General features: G+C 61.4%; 2 protein-coding genes across 2 annotated transcripts; one reads left to right on the top strand and one right to left on the bottom strand.

Moving 5' to 3' along the window:
• The first annotated feature begins 630 nt into the window (after positions 1–630).
• Positions 631–3,473, top strand: LOC117007257 (glutathione S-transferase Mu 1-like). The gene is made up of 8 exons (XM_033080268.2): positions 631–713; positions 1,677–1,752; positions 1,844–1,908; positions 1,992–2,073; positions 2,678–2,778; positions 2,897–2,992; positions 3,070–3,180; positions 3,248–3,473. Exons 1-8 carry the CDS (start codon positions 681–683, stop codon positions 3,341–3,343), a joined length of 660 nt encoding a protein of 219 aa, XP_032936159.1. The 5' UTR covers positions 631–680; the 3' UTR covers positions 3,344–3,473.
• Positions 3,474–4,302: 829 nt separating this feature from the next.
• On the bottom strand, positions 4,303–9,268 carry EPS8L3 (EPS8 like 3). The gene is made up of 18 exons (XM_042779972.1): positions 9,228–9,268; positions 9,077–9,150; positions 8,920–8,984; positions 8,681–8,836; positions 7,986–8,123; positions 7,830–7,906; positions 7,063–7,232; positions 6,903–6,976; positions 6,712–6,820; positions 6,560–6,624; positions 5,926–6,000; positions 5,671–5,819; positions 5,366–5,578; positions 5,191–5,287; positions 4,970–5,089; positions 4,801–4,886; positions 4,576–4,708; positions 4,303–4,385 (listed from the first exon to the last, which is right to left on the bottom strand). The coding sequence occupies exons 1-18, from the start codon at positions 9,266–9,268 to the stop codon at positions 4,368–4,370; spliced, it is 1,860 nt and encodes a 619-aa protein (XP_042635906.1). The 3' UTR covers positions 4,303–4,367.
• Between the last annotated feature and the right edge of the window lie 9,182 nt (positions 9,269–18,450).

Raw genomic sequence — 18,450 nt, 5'->3', positions numbered from 1 at the left:
GTGCAGAGCCCCAGAATAAGGGGACCCCATGGAGTTTGTGGGGTTGCAGTGCCCCCAGAATAAAGTGGTCCCGTGGGGATGGATGGGGTGTGTCACAGAACCCCCAGGATAAGGAGGACCCCATGGAGTTCAGGGGGTCACAAAGCCATGGGGATGGCGAGGGTCACAGAGCCCCCTGTTAAGGGGACCCCCATAGAACTTGGAGTGGTCGCAGACACCCCAGAGTAAGGGGGACCCCGTGGGGTTTGGGGTGGCCACAAAACCCTCAAGACAAGGGGGCTCCTGCGGGGATGTGGCAGAACTCCCGGGTTACAGAAAATGCCGCGGAGTTCGGGGCAGTTGTGGAGTGCCCAGGATAAGGGGGGTGCATTCGGAGGTGGGAGGGCACAGAACTCTCTGTAAAGGGGACCCGTGGAGTTTGGGGGGGTCGCAGAGCCCCGGGACGAGGGGGTGCCCATGGGGATGGGAGCACGGCAGAACTCGGGGATGGGGGGAAGGCGGAGGGGCTCGGGGGGCTGTGGCTAAGGGGCTCCAGGCGGAGGTGGGAGGGCACAGAGCCCTGCGCAGAGCGGTCCCTCAGGAGCCCGGCGGTGCCGCGGGCGGGCGGAGCTGGGCCGGTCCCGGTGCCGCCGAGCGCGAGCCCCGCCCCGGGCTGGGCGGGCCCGGCGGTCACGCGCGCCATGGCGGTGTTGGGGTACTGGGACATCCGCGGGGTGAGCGGGGACCGGGGGGGACCGGGGGGAGCCGCCACACCCGGGGGGACCCCCCACCCCCGGGGAGGGGCTGCGGGGACCCCCGGCTGTCCTGAGGGGGATGGCGGGGTGCCCTGCGCTTTCTGGGGGGACTTAGCGGGTTTTGCTGGGTCCCTTTGGTGTTTGGGGGCTGCAGGGGATGTTCGGGGTTTTTGGGGTCCCTTCTGCGCTTTTGGCCCGGCTGGGGCCCTGCTGGTTTTGGCGGGGGGGGGCTGTGGCCGTTCCCGTTTGCTGGGGGCTGCAGGGCTCTGTGGGCTTGGCTTTTGTCTTGGGGGGGCTGTGGGGATCCCTCGGGACTTTCAGGGGGCACCGAGGGTCGGGGGTCCCGCTGATCTTGTGGGGGGGCTGCGGGAGGTGCCTTTGGGATGTGGGATGGATGCGGGGGGGCTTCGGGGGTCCCTCCTGTCCTCAGGGTGTTTGTGGGGGTCTTTGGGGGTCTCCTCTGTCTTTTGGGCATGCTGTGGGAGTCCCTCTGGTTTTTTGGGGCAGGCGGCTGGGGTGGATCATTAGTCCTGGGGGGACTGCAGGGCGTCACCCTTGGGGGGGCTCTGGTGAGGCTGTGGGGGTCCCTCTGGTCCTTTGGGAGGTCTTGGGCTGTCTTCCTAATCTTGGGGGGAGCTGTGGGAGCCCCTCTGGTCTCTTGGGGGGTCTGCAGGGACCCTTCAGGTCTTTTGGGGAAACTGTTGGAAGTGTGCTCCATCTCTGGGGGATAGTCTGGGGTGTCTTGTGGGGGTCCTGCTGCACTTGGGGGTGGGAGGGCATGGCTCTTGGGAGGGGTCCCCCTGTGCAGAGGGTGCTGACTGGAGTACTGGGAAGGGGGTGCAGTTTGCCCTCCCCTGTGCCTCAGTTTCCCCATGTGTGAGCCAGTTCCAGGCTCATGTGTGGGGGATGTTTTTGGGGTGTCTCACTGATCCCACTGCCCAGCTCTGCCACGCCATCCGCCTGCTCCTGGAGTACACGGAGACACCCTATGAGGACAAGCTCTACAGCTGTGGTGAAGGTGAGGGGGGGCAGGGGGTCCCCACACCACCCTCAGCCTCTCTGGCTTTTGGGGAGCACAGGACATCACCCAGCTGCCCCTTCCCTTCCAGCTCCCGACTACGATAAGAGCCAATGGATCAACGAGAAGGAGAAGCTGGGGCTCGACTTCCCCAATGTAGGTGGTCTGGAGCTGGGGGGAGGGTATGATTGGGGGTCTCTCGATGTCCCAGTGTCCCCATGCCCCTCTGTCACCCCCAGCTCCCATATTTCATCGATGGCACCACCAAGCTGACGCAGAGCAACGCGATCCTGCGCTACATCGCCCGCAAGCACAACATGTGTGAGTGGGGGGGGCTGGAGCGGGGCTGGAATTGCGTGGGAGCTGGAGTGCAGTTTGTCTCAGGGCAGGGTTGGGAGCTGGAATTGGAGGAGGGTTGGAGTTGGATTAGGATTAGAGTAGGGTTGGAATTGAATTGGGATTCAGTAGGGCTTGGTTTGGGGTTGGAGTTGGGTTGGGGTAGTTTGGAGTAGGGGTGAGCATGGGGTTGGAGCTGAATTTAAATTGACCCACAGCCAGCAGTAGAGCTGGGTCAGCAAGGGTTTGGAGTAGCAGGGCCGGGATCAGGGAGGGTTTGGAGTAGCAGGGCCGGGATCAGGGAGGGTTTGGAGCAGCAGGGCTGGGATCAGGGCAGGTTTGGAGCAGCAGGGCCAGGATCAGGGAGGGTTTGGAGCAGCAGGGCCAGGATCAGGGAGGGTTTGGAGCAGCAGGGCTGGGATCAGGGCAGGTTTGGAGCAGCAGGGCTGGGATCAGGGAGGGTTTGGAGTAGCAGGGCTGGGATCAGGGAGGGTTTGGAGTAGCAGGGCTGGGATCAGGGCAGGTTTGGAGCAGCAGGGCTGGGATCAGGGCAGGTTTGGGCCCCCAGTGCTGACATCCCCCTGTGCAGGTGGTGAGACAGAGGAGGAGATCCTGCGCGTGGACATGCTGGAGAACCAGATCATGGATTTCCGTATGAGCCTTGTCATGGTCTGCTACAACCCTGACTTTGTGAGTGCTCTGCAGGCTGGGGGACCCCAGGCCAGCATGGGGGACCCCATATTGGGAAGGTGCTCCCTAGGATGCCAGGCTGGGGCTGCCCATCCTCACCCCTTCCTTCCTCCCTCAGGAGAAACTCAAGCCAGGCTACCTGGAGCAGCTCCCAGGGAAGCTGAAGCTCTTCTCCAACTTCTTGGGGGACAGAAAGTGGTTTGCAGGGGAGAAGGTACTGCCAGGACTCCCGAGAGGGCTGAGGGACTGGGAAGAGGGTTTGTTCTCACTGTGTCCCCCCCATGTCCCCAGCTGACCTTTGTGGACTTCCTCATGTTCGACGTGCTGGACCAGAACCAAATCTTTGAGCCCAAGTGCCTGGAGCCCTTCAAGAACCTCAAGGACTTCATGGACCGCTTTGGGGTGAGCAGGGGCACCCTGAGGTCACCCCTGGGTGGGGGCATCCCTGACACTCCATGTTTGTCCCCAGGCTCTGGAGAAGGTGGCTGCCTACATGAAGTCCAGCCGTTTCCAGAAGATGCCCATCAACAACAAGATGGCCAAGTGGGGCAACAAGAAGCTGTAGGAGCTCAGTGTGGGGCTTAGAAGGTGGGGGTAGCCCTAACCCAGCCCCTCCAGCGTCCTCCATCCTTGGTGGGGGACAGCACCACTGGCATGACGCCCCCCAAACAATAAAGTACTTCTTAGATGTGGCAGCCTGAGCCCCCCACAAGCCCTGTGGTGTTGGGGGGCACTGAGGCAGCCCCCACCCATGGTTGGGGGTTGCTGGGTGTGGGGTGAAGGGGGGTCCCTGCCCCAAGGGACCACGTGGCTGGATTGGTTTGGGGGCACGAGCTGAGCCCTGTGCTGCCCCAGGGCCCTCCCTCGTTGCCGTGGGAAAGGAGCCCTGCACCTCCCTTCTTCCCGCCCCCAATCCTCATTAGCACTTTCCTGATGAGCTCTAATGAGGCAGCCCTGACAAAGGCTGGGGGGAGGGAGCGTTGGTGCCCTGCCACCCACCCAGGGTGCTGAGTGGGGTGGGCTGGGGACAGCCCTGTCCTCTGGGGCCCCTTGCTGCCATCAGCTCGAAAAGATGGGGACCAGGAATGTGCTTTGGGTGCTGCGGGAGGTGCAGTGCTGTGTCCCCCTGCCTGCCCTTGTCCCTCTCCCTGCCCTGTCCCTATTCCTCTATTCCCTCTCCCTGCCCTGTCCCTATTCCCCCTCCCTCATCCCTCTCCCTGCCCCCAGGGTGCCCCCCAGACTCTGCACACCCAACTGCTGTCACTTTTATTTACCACATCAATCGCTTTTCATTTTGGGGGTGCAAAGTCATTTCCCAGTGCGTGACCCCTCGAGGGGAGTGCCTGCCCCCCAATTCCTTTGGGCAGGGGTCCCCAAGAGCCCTCCAGTGCGTGGGGACAAGTCCCTGAGGCCCTGTGTCACTCACTGGTGGCTTTGGCGGGGATCATTCTCTAATTTCGAGGAGTGGTTCTCTGTCTGGAGGGGGCCAGGCAGGATGTGGGGGGTGGGTTTGCCCCAGGTCCGGCCGTTCCCAGGGTGCTCCATCCGGGGTGGTGACACACTGGGGACAGCAGCGTGGGCTCGGTGGCTCAGTTCATGGGATCCATCTGCAGAGAAGGGGATAGAGAAGTGTGTGTGTGAGGGGGAGCTCCGGGATGGGGAGGAGGGGGAGGGATGAAAGTCCCTCACCCCCATGGCCAGCCCGGGCAGAGGCAGAGCTCCCTCGCCCACAGGATCAGTCCGGGATGGGGAGGGGGCGTGGGGACGGGGTGGGGGTGCGGGGTGGGAGTCCCTCACCCCCAGGGATGTCCTGATGGGGGACAGCTTGAAGAGGACCCTCCGCCACTCCTCGGGACAGACACCTCGCAGCTCGGCCGGGCTCATCTGCAGCAGCTCGTGCCCCGGCAGCACCCCCAGGGTCCGCACGGTGCTGCGGGGGGGACAGGGGTGAGCCGGGCTCGCCTCCACCCCCGAGTGCACCCAGGCGGGTTTTGGGGGGCAGGGGCTCAAGGGACCACCTACATCCGCGAGAAGCCCTTGTCCACCAGCCAGGCCGTCACCTCCGCCGGAGAGGAGCTGGGGTGCAGGGTGGGGGGGCTGTCCCTGTCCTGGAGCGGGGACAAAGGGAGGAGACATCGGGGTGGCCTCCCCCTCCTGGTGGGGGCCGCGGGGAAGGGAGGGGAGAGGGGACCCCCACCTGTCTGGCGCTGTGCCCCGGCTCCGGGAGGGGCTCCAGGATGTTGCCAGGGACGTGTCCCCTGTCCCCTCTCTCGTCCTGCACCAGCCACCACTTCTTCTGCTGGTCCAAGACCTAGGAGAGGTGACAAGGGGGGCAGGGTGGAGGGCCAGGGCCCCGGGGTTCCAAATTCGTCTTCCCCACCACCACCCATGGAGGGGACCCCCCGTTTCTACCTGCAGCGTGTCCCCCTTCCTGACGCTCAGCTCCTGCGAATTCCTGGCCTGGAAGTCGTAGAGGGCTCGGACCAGCCCCTGGGCAGGGAGAGGGAGTCTGGAAGTGGTGAGGGGGTGGATCAGTACCCAGCCGGGGACCCCGACCCTCGCATCCGTCGGGGAAGGGGACACTTACACTTGTCTGGGGCTGTCTCTCCAGTCGGTGGCCGGGGGCTGTGCGGGGGGCAGGGACAGGGAAGGGTGTCGAAAGGGAGTTGGGGAAACTGGGGCAGGCGGAAGCGTGTCCTGGAGGCCCCTGTGGCGTTCCTGCTCCATCACGGGGGGCAGCCACCCGTCCGAAAATACCGGGATGTACGCGGGCACCTGGGCGCTGTTGGGGTACTCAGCCCTGCAACCATCGGGGACGACACCGGGGTGGCTGTTGTGGCCCCCGCTCAAATCCAGACCTCCCCTTCTCGGTGTCGGAGGGCTGGACCCTACCTGGACTTGCTCCAGGCGGTGCCGAGGCTCTTCCAGACGCCGTAGTCGTCATCACTCAGGTTGTCCTCAAGGAATTGCAGCGCCTCCGGCAGCAGCAGCGGGCTCTCCACCCCCGGGGCCAGGCCGGGGCTGGGGCAGTTATCCAGGACCTGGAGGGGACGGGGATGGAGCAGGACCCCCAAACGCATCCCCCAGGGGTGATCCCCACCTGCCTCACACATTTTGCGGGGTGGGACCCGCTTTGGGGACACTCACGAAGGACAGAGCTGAGAAGATGAGGCGCAGCAGCTCGCGGGGGTCTGGGTCCGACATGCGGGGGTGGGTCCGTCCCTGTGGGAACGGGGAAGGGTGTCCCTATGGAGATCCCGTCCTAACACAGCCCCCCCAACACCACGGAGCCCCCCCGTCCAGCCACACCTCTCATTCCTGTCATCCCTACACAGAGCCTTGTCCCCACAGAGCCCCTCAGTTCACCCACAGCTCCCTCATCCCATGCAGCCCCTCCACCCCACACAGCTCCATCCCCATGGCCCCCACATTCCCACATGGCTTCACCATGGCCCCCATCTCCGCACATCCCCACTCCCGTGTTCTCACACAATCCCCGCCTCCCCACACTGCCCCCTGTTCCCGAAGAGCCTCACAGCCCCCCCATCCCCACAGCCCCCCCCATTCCCACAGTCCCCCTCTATCCCCACAGCCCCCCCCATCCCCACAGCCCCCCCCATCCCCACAGCCCCCCCATCCCCACAGCCCCCACAGCCCCCCCATCCCCACAGCCCCCCCCATCCCCACAGCCCCCCCACAGCCCCCCCCACCCTCACAGCCCCCCCATCCCCACAGCCCCCCCGCCTCCCCATCCGCCCCCATCCAGCCCAACGGGACCTACCACGAGGTTGAGGGCGTATTTCACCTTCTGGAAGAAATCGGTGTACTCATCGGTCGGGGGCAGTGCTGGAGGGGCAGAGCGGGAGCTGGCACCGGGCTGGCCGCACCTCAGCCCCAAGCAGCCGCCCCAAGGACACTCCCGTCCCTTCCTACCCGACTTCTTCTTCTTCTTCAGCTTCTTCTTAGTGCTGGCCGAATTCAGGGTCGCCTTCAGGCGGTCCGTGAAGAGCTCCAGGTCCCCCAGGACGTGGTTGAGAACCTCCTGTGGGTGCAGGGGGGACGGTGAGTGTCCCCAGGGCTGAGACTGCGGTGTCCCCATCCATGGGAGGTGGCTTGGGACTTACAATATCTCGGTCCACCTCGGACACAGCAGGGGCGGGGGGCTGGGTCTGCGGCATCTGCGGGGGCTCCGGCGGACCTGGTGACACCACAGGGTCACCCCCTGCTCCTGGGGAAACTGAGGCACGATGCAGCCCCTCCCTCCATCCCCCGCCCGAGACTCACGGTAGTCCGAGGGGGGCAGCCCACGCTGGGGGTTCAGCCCACGCTGGGGGTTCAGCCCACGCTGGGGGGGCAGCCCACGCTGGGGGGGCACGGAGGGCTCGGGCTCGGGGGGCTCTGCCCAGCGCCCCGGGGCCGCGTACAGAGGGGCCGGGCTCGGTGGCATGTCCGGGCTGCTCCGGGACAAGAGGGAATGGAGAGGGGGAAGGTGAGCGGAGCTTGGGCGGACGGGCTCTGTGTGTGGGTGTGGGGCAGGAGTGATTCCAAGGTGGGCTGTGGGGGTCTGGGGGTGTGGGGTAACAGGGAGGAGGTCAAGGGAGGAGGGGAGGGATCTAAGCCCAGTGATGGGAAATGGGGTGGGGAACACACTGGGGTGAGGGGAGACCGAGCTCATGGGTGGGGTCTGTGCCCGTGGGGATGAGGAAGAGGGAGTGGGAGGGAGGGGGAACTGAGCCTGTGGATGGGGTGGGGGGTCGGGCCCATGGGGATGGAGTAGGAGGGGTAGGAAGGAGGCTGAGCCCGTGGCTGGGGTGGGGGGGTTGTACTGATGGGGTAGGATGGGGGGCTGAGCCTGGAGCTGGGGCACTGGGGATAAAGGACCCCTCACCCCTCGGCAGGGGCTGTGTGCCACAGGCAGGGGCTCTTTGGGGGCAGTGCGGGGCCACCAGGACACCCCATTGCCAGATTCACCGCAGCTCTGGGGAACGAGACTTGGGGGCTCAGTCGAGCTGTCTCCGGGGAGGGGTCGCAGAGTCACTTACCCCCCATACCTGTGCCCGTAGTGATTGCTCTGCTCCTCCTTCCTCTGCCTCAACACCTTCTCCAGGCTGTTCCTCAGCGTCTCTGCCTGGCACGGACAGACCCCCTGCCATCAGCTCTCCATTCCGGGGGGCTGTCCCCCATTGTTCCCCCCCTTCAGGGCTCACCCCCAGCCGCTCGCACTGGAAGAGCAGCACGCTGGTCCTCGGTGGGTTCCTCTCCTGGACGCTGACGGCCAGCACCGTGTTGTCCAGTCCGGCGGAGCATCCCTGCACACTTCCCAGCGGGAAAGCATCCAGCTCCTCCTGGAAGGGGGAAAACGGGGTGCGCAGTCCCCCCACCCGAATGGCTAGGAAAGGGTTAAAGGGGTGCGAGTGGGACTGGGGGGATCGGGCTTTGGGGGTGTGAGGTTTGATGGGAGTGGTGGGGTGGCGTAGGAGGGGGACAGCAGAGTTTGGGGCGCTGAGTCGGGGGGGGCAGGGCTGTGGGTGCCAGACTGGGGCGGTGCCCAGACCGGGGGTGCCAGGGCTGTAGGAGCTGCCAGGGCTGGGGGGCAGCGGGGTGTTCTGGGGCTTGGGGATATCGGGACTGGGGGGATCCGGGGTTTGGGAGGTTCCATAGCCAGGGGGTCCCAGGATTCAGGGGGTCCCAGGATTCAGGGGATACCCTGGCCAGGGGGTACTGGGGTTTGGGGGTGCCCTGGCCGGCGGGTACCGAGATTCAAGGGGTGCCCTCGCTGAGGAGTGCTGGGCTTTGGGGGCATACCAGGATTCAGGGGGTACCAGGCTTTGTGGGGTCACTTAGCCGAGGGGTTCCATGGCCAGAGGGCACCAGGCTTTGGGGGTGTCCTGGCCGGGGGTACCTTGCTCTCCACATCGCTCAGCACCAGCTCCTGGTCCTTGACTTCCAGGACGACATCCTGTCCCCAGATCCGTCCCTGCTCCTCCAGGTCCTTCAGGCGCCCCAGACAATCCTCGGCGTTGCGGAGGTCCCGGTCCAGGTGCATCGTGAGCAGGTGCTGGGAGGGGGACACGGCACCGGTGTCACAGGGACCCCCTGGCGAGGCTGGGGGGGCACGGGGCACTCTGAGGGGGCTTCTACCTCAACGTGGTGCTGGAAATCGTTCTGGAGCTTGAGCAGCGTCTGCCCGTAGTCCTTGCGCTGGTCTGAGGGCACACGCAGGGTGAGGTGACAGGGACAAGGTGGGGGGGGTAGCCGGGGGGATTTGAGGGGTTTTTGGGGTGCAGCCCTCACTCACTGTAGATGCTTTTCCCGGTGAGGCGGGCGAAGCTGTTGGAACGCCGGAGCTGGGTCCTGTCGTCATATTCACCCCTGGACGGACAGAGGGACCTTTAGAGCCCTGCCCAGCCCCCGGGGTTCCCCCGGCGGGGCCCCCCCTCCCTGCTCACCGGGACGGGGCGCTGCTCCAGCGGCCGAAGGGGTCTCCCATCCTGCCGGGGAGCAGCGAGAGCGTCTCGATCCTGCTGTGAGATCCCGGGCACGGTCCCTTTGTCACCCTCAAGGTGTCCTCAAACACCTGAGGGATGTGCCACCCCTCCCCCCACCCCGGACGGTGCGGTCTCCCTGGTGACCCCCCTGACCCTCCATCTCCAGTGCCCGTGCTCCATCCCAGCCCCGAGGGGGTCCCCAGCGGCCGAATCCGGACCCCCATGTCCCGAGATGGGGTGTCTGCCCCGGGGTGTCCCGCTCACCTCGCTCCTGGCTCTGCCGCTCGGGCTGTGCCTGCGGAGGGTGACACGGGCAGGGGACAGGGCTTGTCGTCGGCACCGCACCCTCCTGCTCTTTGCCCTCTCGTTAAAGCGGGGGAGGGACGGGGGGGACACAACCACCTGGCGCAGCCACCACATTTGCAAACAGCCCGGGCCCCCCACCCCGCGGCAGGGCGTGCTGGCCCCGGGGCGTCCAGGGGGGAACTCAGCCCGGGGTACCCCCACCCCAAATCCCCCACCCGGGACCAGGTGTCGGTGACGTCACCCGGCAGGAGCCAGCCCCGTGACCCGCAGGACTCTGTGCCCTTGCCCTGATCCCGGGCTCACCCCAAAGCTATCACTGCCAGGAAAATCCTCCCAGGGTGGTTTGCACCGAGGAAGGGGCCGGACCCGGAGTGAGGGTCCAGATTAGGGTGAAGGATGTGTTCAGGGAGCCATCGTCCCCAGAGCCGCGGGTCAGCTTGGCTAGGGTGACACTGGTGGAGGAGGTCGTGTCTGTGGGATTGGAGTGACCCGCTGAACCCCCGCTCCCAGCACAGAGTTGGGAGGTTTGGGTTCATTTTAAGCCTTTTGGCTGCTCTGGTGCAACTTAGGGAGTGATGGATCCGCTGTGGGGCCGTGTCCCCTCTGTCCCCGAGAGTCCCATCTGTGCCCCCCAGTCCCGCAGGCTGTCACACCCCGGCTGACCTTCTCTGTACTTTTTTCCCCAGATTTGTGGACGGAACTGAGCCCACCATGGAGTGACCCTGGGGCCCTGCATCCCCCAGGTGTCACACGGAGCAGGCGACCCCCCTGGGGAGTGTTCGGGGACCGCCGGCAGACACCCACGGGCAGGAACGGAGGTTTTGGGGAGCTGTGAATTCCCCCCAAAGGCGGCGGAGAAGGGGTGCCGGAGTTGGGGTCGTGCCTCAGTTTCCCCATTCGGGGAGGGGCCGGGTGCAGTTCCCACCTGCGGCCACGAGGGGGAAGCACGTTCCCGTGCCGCCCGTGTCCCCCAGTGTGTGACCCCCCCAAGACGTGTCACCCCCAGACGTGTCACCCCCCGATGTGTGACCCGGCAGATGTGTCACCCCCCAGATGTGCAGCCCCCTCAGAGGTGCAGCCACCATCCCAGACGGAGAGCCTCAGGTGTGACACTGATGTGTAGCTCCCCCAGATGCGTGCCCCTCCAGATGTGTAGCTCCCCCAGATGTGTGACCCCCCCAGGTATGCAACCTCCCAGATGTGTGGCCCCTCCAGATGTGACGCCCTCAGATGTGGAGCCCCAGATGTGCAGGGTCGCAGCTCCCGCCTGCCCCTCTGCCACCACCGGAGTCACTGGTGCTGGGGACATTTGGGTGACATTCTCGGGGCAGGCTGACACAAGGGGCCGCCCGTGGTCCCCGTGGGGGATTTGGGGTTACATCCCCTCCAAAGCCCAGCCCCCCGCCCCGATTTCCTGCTGCGAGCCCCCGGGGCACGGCAGGACCGTGGCCCGTCCATCCCACCCCCGGCAGGGACAGAGTGCTCGCCCCGCCCCGTCCCAGCTCCTCCCAGTCACCCCACTGGGTAAGCTGGGAGCGGCAACGGCTGCAGATACTCTACAAACCCCTTTTTATTGTTTTTCTCCTCAATTCTCAGCCAGAGCCAACCTGGCTGTGTCGCCCTTCCCCAGCCTCGGGAATTCCCCAGCAGACACCAAGCCCTTGGGAAGAGCCAGGAAGGGGCTCGGAGGCTTCTGCAGCCACAGAAATTTTTCCCATTTCAAGTTTTGAAACCCCCAGCATGAAAATGTGCAAAACGTGTGAATTGACCCCAAAGAGCAGCTGCTTTAGGGAAGGAAATGGCCTCGATCTGCATCCCCTGTTCTGCTCCTGGGGAGGGCACTCCACACCCAGCACGGGGACAGTTGTGGGGACATCATCCTGTCCCCACTGGGGACACCTGATCAGGCTCTACCCCATCGGGTTGGGGTATTTTGGGGGTCACCAGGCCGAGGGGCAGCACAGAGGCAGCAGTGTCTGGAATTGCCGGTGACACATCGCTCCCGGCCAGGTGCCATGAGGCCGTGGGGAAGCAGCTGTGGCTCTGGGGGCTGGGTGCCAGCCAGGGCCAAACCACCAGCCAGCCTGGATCCGTCCTCACGTCACAGCCCGGGCTGCGGTGTACCCGGATCTGTCACCTAATTGCTGGGGACCAGCGTCTCTTCGTCATTTTGGGGATGGCTGGGGACGTTTAACCCCTCAGGAGCTGGGATCGTTCTGCCTGGGTCATGGCTGTGGCATGGCATGGCATGGATAGCATGGATGTCATGACACAAAGCACAGCCCCAGGGCTGTAACTCTCAGAGATGCACAAATGCACAAGTCCTGCCCTCCACGGGGGCTCCTTGGTGGTGACAGTGACAAGCTAATGTCCCACTGCCACAGCTGCTGGGCTCACACGCCGCTTGGGGTGACACAGAGGGATGCTTGGTGACACCTCACTGTCATCCTGCCTCCACGCCTTGCTTGGCCCATCCCTGGTCCATGGTCACCCTGACATGGTCACCCTGTTATGGTCACTCTGAAATGGTCACCCTGGCATGGTCACCCTGGCATGGTCACTCTGAAATGGTCACCCTGGCATGGTCACCCTGTTATGGTCACTCTGAAATGGTCACCCTGGCATGGTCACCCTGGTCCATGCTCACCCTGCTTCATGGTCATCCTGGCATGGTCAATCTGCTCCATGGTCACTCTGAAATGGTCACTCTGACATGGTCACCCTGCTCCATGGTCAGCCTGTTATGGTTACTCTGAAATGGTCACTCTGACATGATCACCCTGGCATGGTCACCCTGCTCCATGGTCACCCTGCTCCATGGTCACCCTGGCATGGTCACCCTGCTCCATGGTCACACTGAAATGGTCACCCTGACACGGTCACCCTGGTCCATGGTCACTCTGACATGGTCACCCTGGTCCCTGCTCACCCTAGTCCATGGTCACCCTGGCACAGTCATCCTGGTCCATGGTCACCCTGGTATGGTCACCCTGGCACGGTCACCCAGGCACAATCCCCTGCTGGTCCCTGTCACCCTGCTGGTCCCATGTCACTGGTCCCCATCACCCTGCCAGCCTCTATCACCCTGCTGGTGCCTGTCCCCCTGCCAGGTCCCCAGCACCCTGCTGGTCCCTTTGTGGTGGGTGTCACTGGGTGTTGCATCTCCTGTCCCGTTCCTGAAGGTCCCATTTCAGGGCTGCCACCCCTCACTGCCCCGGAATGTCCTTGGAGCCACCCCAAGAGAATCCCCCGAAGTCTGGGGCTGAGCCTGGTGCTGTGGGCTCTGTAGCCATGGGACATCCCGGCCCACATGGTTCTGGCTTTCCCAGTGTGCTGCTGTCCCATCTCTTCACAGGAACAGGACAAGGTCTGTGGGACTGTTTCAGCCTCCAGTGACATCCTTGGAGGCTGGTTTGTTTCTGTTCTCCCATTTCCAAAGCGTGATGAGGTGGTGAGTGGGTGACATCTGGGGGACTCTGGGAGTGATGTGCCCGTGACTGGCTCAGCCAGGGGTGTCCTGGCTGGAGCCCCATGACTTTCACACCCCCAGTTTTTTGTTTTGAGAAGGTTGAGATAGAATTTTTTGATCTCAGTGAGAGAGCTGCACGTGCTGCAGAGCACTGGGGACCCATCACTTGGGTGATCTAGAGCTATGGTCCCAGGCCAGGGACAGGCCAGGAGCCCTGTGGCCACAAAAAGAACTGGTTTTGAACCATGGCTTTGGCCACAAACCTGCAACAACCTTCTTATTTTTAGCATGAAGAGGGAAAAACCAATGTGCCCATGGCCACTCCTGTGTGTGGGGCCCATCCTGTTTTCTTCCCACCATCCATCATCCCGGCAGCTCAGCCTGGGGATTTCCAGGGACAGCGAGGGCTGAAAGGACAGTGACACCACAGAGATTTAATTAGAGGTGATGAGGGCATGCAAATGAACAGGTTAAATCCTGAGAATCCTCAGAGGGTTTGGAGGTGTTTCCCACATTTCCCAGGGCGCCAGGGGAAGGCTGGAGGTTGGGGTGAACATGATCTGGGAGTCATGGCTGGGAGGGAGAGGGCAGGGAGGGAGGTCAGGGAGGTCACAGCTCCACAGCTATTCCATGCTCCTCTCCAGCATGGGGAATGGGTCCTTGATGCACTGGGATCCAAGTGAGCCCAAAGGAAGCTGGAAATTGGCTTTTTCTCCTCCAGTTTTGGCATTTGGGATGCATTCCCTCATGGAAGAACTGGTGTCTTCTTTACCCCTCCATCCTGCTTCCCAGCCCTTCCCTCCTCTCCATCGCTTCCATGTGCAGGGGCAAACCTAATCCAGAAGATTCCTGACATGCTCTGCCAGAGCAGAGTGGGATCTGGGCCTGAGACTGTTCCTTCACCCCAAAACCCCCCAAAATTTAGGATGAGCCCCAGATTGCCCATCCTGGGATCTGAGGCACCCAGTGGGATCTTGAAATGGCAGCAACCCCAGGTCAGAAGAGAATGAGGTGAGTTTCCTGCCTGGAGCTGCTCAGAGACCCAAACCCATCGTCCCCATGGACAGAGCTGGGGACACCGAGCTGGGGGCTGTGATGGGGAGCAGCATGGGACCAAGGGTGCAAGGGACAGTTTTTCCAGGGGAAAAATACCCAACATTTCCACGGCATCTTTCCAGGGAGGAGGATGAAGGTGGTGGTGCCCACATGGCTGGTGGGGCTGGTGGGGCTGCAGGAGAGTGGTGCTGTGGTGGGGGATGAGTGGGTTCCCTTCCCACGGGAATTGCTGCTGAGTCACATTCCTGAGAACCTCGTGGGTGATGAAATTGGGTTGGGAACCCCCAAAGTCCTTGGGGAGGGGGATGGGTGCAGAACGTGAGGCCCAGCACGGGTCTGGGGTGTTGCACTCGAGGGAGAAGCTCTGGAGGAAGTTGTGAAAGGGGAGCAGATGCCGTCAGTGGGGTGTGGGGTGGGCAGAGCCCACGGCAGGAGCCCCCAGGGCCCCATGTCCCACGTCATGGAACCGTCTGCGGGTGGGAGCTGGGCAGGAAGGGGTTACAGAAAGGCACAGAGCTCCCAGGAGGGGTTTGGGAGCTGTTTGGACTGGGTGAGGAGAGCTGTGCTGTGTTTTAGCAAACTCCAACTGCTGCTCCTGCCATCAGGTGCCATCTCTCCCACTTGCCCATGGACACCCCACGGAAGTCACAGGATGGGAGTCCAGGTGTCCCAGACCCCCCAGCACTGCTCCCAACATGATCCAGCCTTACTGGGACACTAACAGCTGGTTTTTCCATCAAAAAAGCAACTGTTTCCTGCCATAAAACATAATTCCATTGATAAATATTAGGAATTGAAAGTGTTTGACCTTCCCTACTGTTTGGCTGCTGTGGAAGCTGAGTAGGAGGAGGAACTCATCCTATTCCAGTGCAGCTTCTGCTGGACAGCAGGAGGGTTGTGCCCTTGGATGATGTGAATATCCAGGACTGTTTTCTGTTCAGGAATGGCTTGATCAGGTCCCTAAATTTGGTCCAAAATGTGAATTTTTGAAGTAGAGTATGAACCTCTGGAGTCATGGACACTCACTCTGGCTTTGTTCATGGTTTGCCAGCCCCAGGCAGCACCTCCAGCCTGAATCCAACCCAAATCCTGCGACTTTTCATCCTGGTTTGGACGGTGCTGGATGTCTGTGCCACAGGCTGGTGTGGTAAAGGAAGAGCAAACCCAGGAGATTCATGGATGGTTGGAGAAACAACTGATCCCTGGAAGTGCCCATTCCCTGGTCAGGAGGGGCCAGGGGAATCTGCACCCCCGGGGGGTGAATTTGTCACCCATCCCCTGGTCCTGGCTCAGTGTCAAAGTGACATTTAAAGGACAGGGAGGAGGGAAGCCAAGGCCATGGAGTTGGGATGTGCTGCTGCCCCCTGAGATGCTCCCAGGGGGATCCTCGTTCTCATCCCTGCTGGGGGAGAGCCAGACCCAGGCTGGAGCCTCCTCTTCCTCAGCGCTGGGTGGGAGATGCCTCGGGCTGGGTGTCCCAGGAGAGAGCTCAGGGTCCCTGAGCTGTGCCAGGGTCGGGCACTGCAGGTGGGATTGGGATCAGGATCCAGGTGCAGGATTCCTGTGGGGCCCTTCAGTGAAGGCAGCAGCCAGCATGGTCTGGGCTCAGAGAGACCCCAGCCCTTAAAAAGGGAAGTTCTGGATCTAGATGCTGAAATTGCTGCCATTTAAATAAAATAAAGTAAGAGAAAATGAAGGAAATGAAATGAAGAAAGATAAAATTAAGTACAAAAAATAAAAAAGAAATCAGATCAATAAGATAAAATGGAAGAAATTAAATAAACAAACATAATGAAATTAAATTTAATAAATAAACAAAAAAATGAAATAAAGGATAAAAACTTAGAGTGAAACAAAATAAAATAAAATAAAATAAAATAAAATAAAATAAAATAAAATGGCATCCCCAGACCCCATCCTATATGGATGCTTCATGAGGCACCATCCCTGCTGTCACCCCTAGAGCTGTTTTCTTTCCTTTTCTTATTTTGCTCTTTGTTTTTTACATTTTACTTTCTTTTCCTCTTTTAAATTTAATTCTCCAGCAGCATCCCATTGCTGCAGGGAGGACCAGGACCCCCCTGGCTCCAGCACTGGAATCAGGGATTGGAGGTCCTGGGGTGCCCCAGAGGCAGCAGCACCCACGGGGGAAAGGCTCTGGGAAGGTGGGTTTGAGTAGGAGAGATGGGTTTGAGTAGGAGAGATGGGTTTGAGTAGGAGAGATGGGTTTGAGTAGGAGAGATGGGTCTGAGTAGGAGAGATGGGTTTGAGTAGGAGAGATGGGTTTGAGTAGGAGAGATGGGTCTGAGTAGGAGAGATGGGTTTGAGTAGGAGAGATGGGTTTGAGTAGGAGAGATGGGTTTGAGTAGGAGAGATGGTTTGAGTAGGAGAGATGGGTTTGAGCCTAAGTGATGGATTTCAGCCAGATTTGAGCCAGATTTTAGCTGGAGCAATGGATTTGAGCTGGATTTAAATTGGAGCAAGGGATTTGAGCAGGAGTGATGGGCTTGAGCTGGGTTTGAGCCAGAGTTGAACCAGAGCGATGAGTTTGAACTGGAGCTATGGATTTGAGCTGGATTTGAGCTGGAGCAATGGATTTGAGCTGGATTTGAGCTGGAGCAATGGGTTTGAGCTGGATTTCAGGTGCACTGATGGATTTGAGCCAGATTTGAGCCGGAGCAATGGATTTGACTGGATTTGAGCTGGAGGAATGGATTTGAGCTGGAGGAATGGATTTGAGCCGGGTTTAAGCCGGAGCAGTGGATTTGAGTCGGATTTGAGCCGGATTTAAGCCGGAGCAATGGATTTGAACCGGATTTGAGCCGAATTTGAGCCGGATTTAAACCGGAGCAGTGGATTTAAGCCCGGCTGGCCGGAGGGGTGAGGGCTCTGCCCCGGGAAGAGCCGGTTCACTTCCAGACTGAGTAAGCGGCTGTTCCTGCCAAAATGCAGCGCCGACGGCCGTGTGGGAATTTTGGGGCTGCACAGAGCGTCACTGGAGGTGGCGCACGGCCCCCGCCCCGTGCCCCCGCCGGCCGGGAGGTGTTTTAATGAATTCCTTCATTAGGAAGCCGCGAGAGGCGCTGCCCAGATGTTGGCTCGGGATGCAGCGGTGGGGGCGGCCCCGGGGTCACTCAGCAGAGCCCCCGGGGACCGTGGGTTTGTGGTGAGGATGAGGAGCAGCGCCGGGCGGTGTGTCTGGCCAAACCATGCTGGCTGTTCCCAAATCCCTGCCGGGGCCACCCGCTCAGGGCGTTTCTGGGCTATGGAAGTGTCCGGGTGCGTTGGACCGAGCGGGAAGGATGAGCAGGCAGCCCGCGATGGGCACGAGGCGGGACACGAGGGGTTAAATCCCGCCGAGTCCCGGGAAGAGCCGGCTCCTTTCCAGCCTGAGTAAAGCCAGCACCCTGCCAAAGTCCTGCTCCAGCATCCAAAATCCTGGATTATTAACCGTAATCCGGGCAGGGTATTCCCCCTGAGGAGCGACACTCAGAGCCTGATGCACGGCCTGAGGGACCTGGGAATGCAGGGAATTCATCCCAGCATCACCCAGCCTTGGGCCAGCACCCCAAAAGCCCCCAGGACCTGTCCTGGGACACCACCCAGCTCTCGGGGCTCCTGCTCTGCCTCCAGCCTCAGCAGCTCCAGCACTTAATTTCAAGTGGGGTGGGATCTGGGCTTTGCTTCCCTTTATTTTTAAACTTATTTATCTTTATTTTGGATTTCTGACTCATCTCCACCCGTTGCCGGGAGGAAACCAGAATCAAAAAAGGCCCAGATATCGTTTGTATCAGCTGAATAAAATCCTCCCCCAGGGAGGAAAGTCCACCAACAGCTCCAGGACCCAGGGCTACTTCTCCTTCCCTCCAGGATCATTCCTACAGAGAAGGAAAACTCAGTTTTCCCTCTTTTTTTTTTTTCCAAACCACAGCTGGTTGCTGGCCCTGCAAGCACAGAGCCAGGCCTGGATCTCACAGAATGGGGGGGCAGAGAGGTGATGAGTGCCCCCCACCCCTTGCATGCTCTGCCTGCCTTTGGGGTGCCCAGCCCCATTCCCATGGGATGCTCTGTGGGGTTGCAGCACTCGTGGGGCTGCCAGAACAGAGGGGGTGCAAGGGGAGGGGTGGGTGTCCTGGAAGGTGCCACACAATGGGGCTGCACTATTGATAAGGGTTCCTGGTTAACAGGGGTGCCCAGAGATGGGGGGACCCCATTAATGAGGGGTCTTGGATTCAAGGGGGCACCCCAGGAGTGAGGGCCCACAATTAACATGGCTGTCCCATTAATGAGGGTGCCCCAGAGATTAGGGTACCCCATTTTTAAGGACACCTTGAAAACCAGGGTACCCCAGAA

Source organism: Catharus ustulatus, chromosome 25 (assembly GCF_009819885.2).
Source record: "Catharus ustulatus isolate bCatUst1 chromosome 25, bCatUst1.pri.v2, whole genome shotgun sequence".
Classification (NCBI taxonomy): Eukaryota; Metazoa; Chordata; class Aves; order Passeriformes; family Turdidae; genus Catharus; species Catharus ustulatus.
This window is presented reverse-complemented; position numbering and strand designations above follow the sequence as displayed.

Excerpts from the sequence above, each read along its gene's own strand:
- LOC117007257 (XM_033080268.2), top strand. The coding sequence starts at position 681 with ATGGCGGTGTTGGGGTACTGGGACATCCGCGGG. Across the intron at positions 1,909-1,991 it reads TGGGGCTCGACTTCCCCAAT|CTCCCATATTTCATCGATGG; the intron begins GTAGGTGGTCTG and ends TGTCACCCCCAG. Across the intron at positions 2,074-2,677 it reads CGCCCGCAAGCACAACATGT|GTGGTGAGACAGAGGAGGAG; the intron begins GTGAGTGGGGGG and ends CCCCCTGTGCAG.
- EPS8L3 (XM_042779972.1), bottom strand. The coding sequence starts at position 9,268 with ATGGGAGACCCCTTCGGCCGCTGGAGCAGCGCCCCGTCCCG. Across the intron at positions 9,151-9,227 it reads TGGAGCAGCGCCCCGTCCCG|GGGTGAATATGACGACAGGA; the intron begins GTGAGCAGGGAG and ends CTGTCCGTCCAG. Across the intron at positions 5,090-5,190 it reads GGAAGGGGGACACGCTGCAG|GTCTTGGACCAGCAGAAGAA; the intron begins GTAGAAACGGGG and ends CACCTCTCCTAG.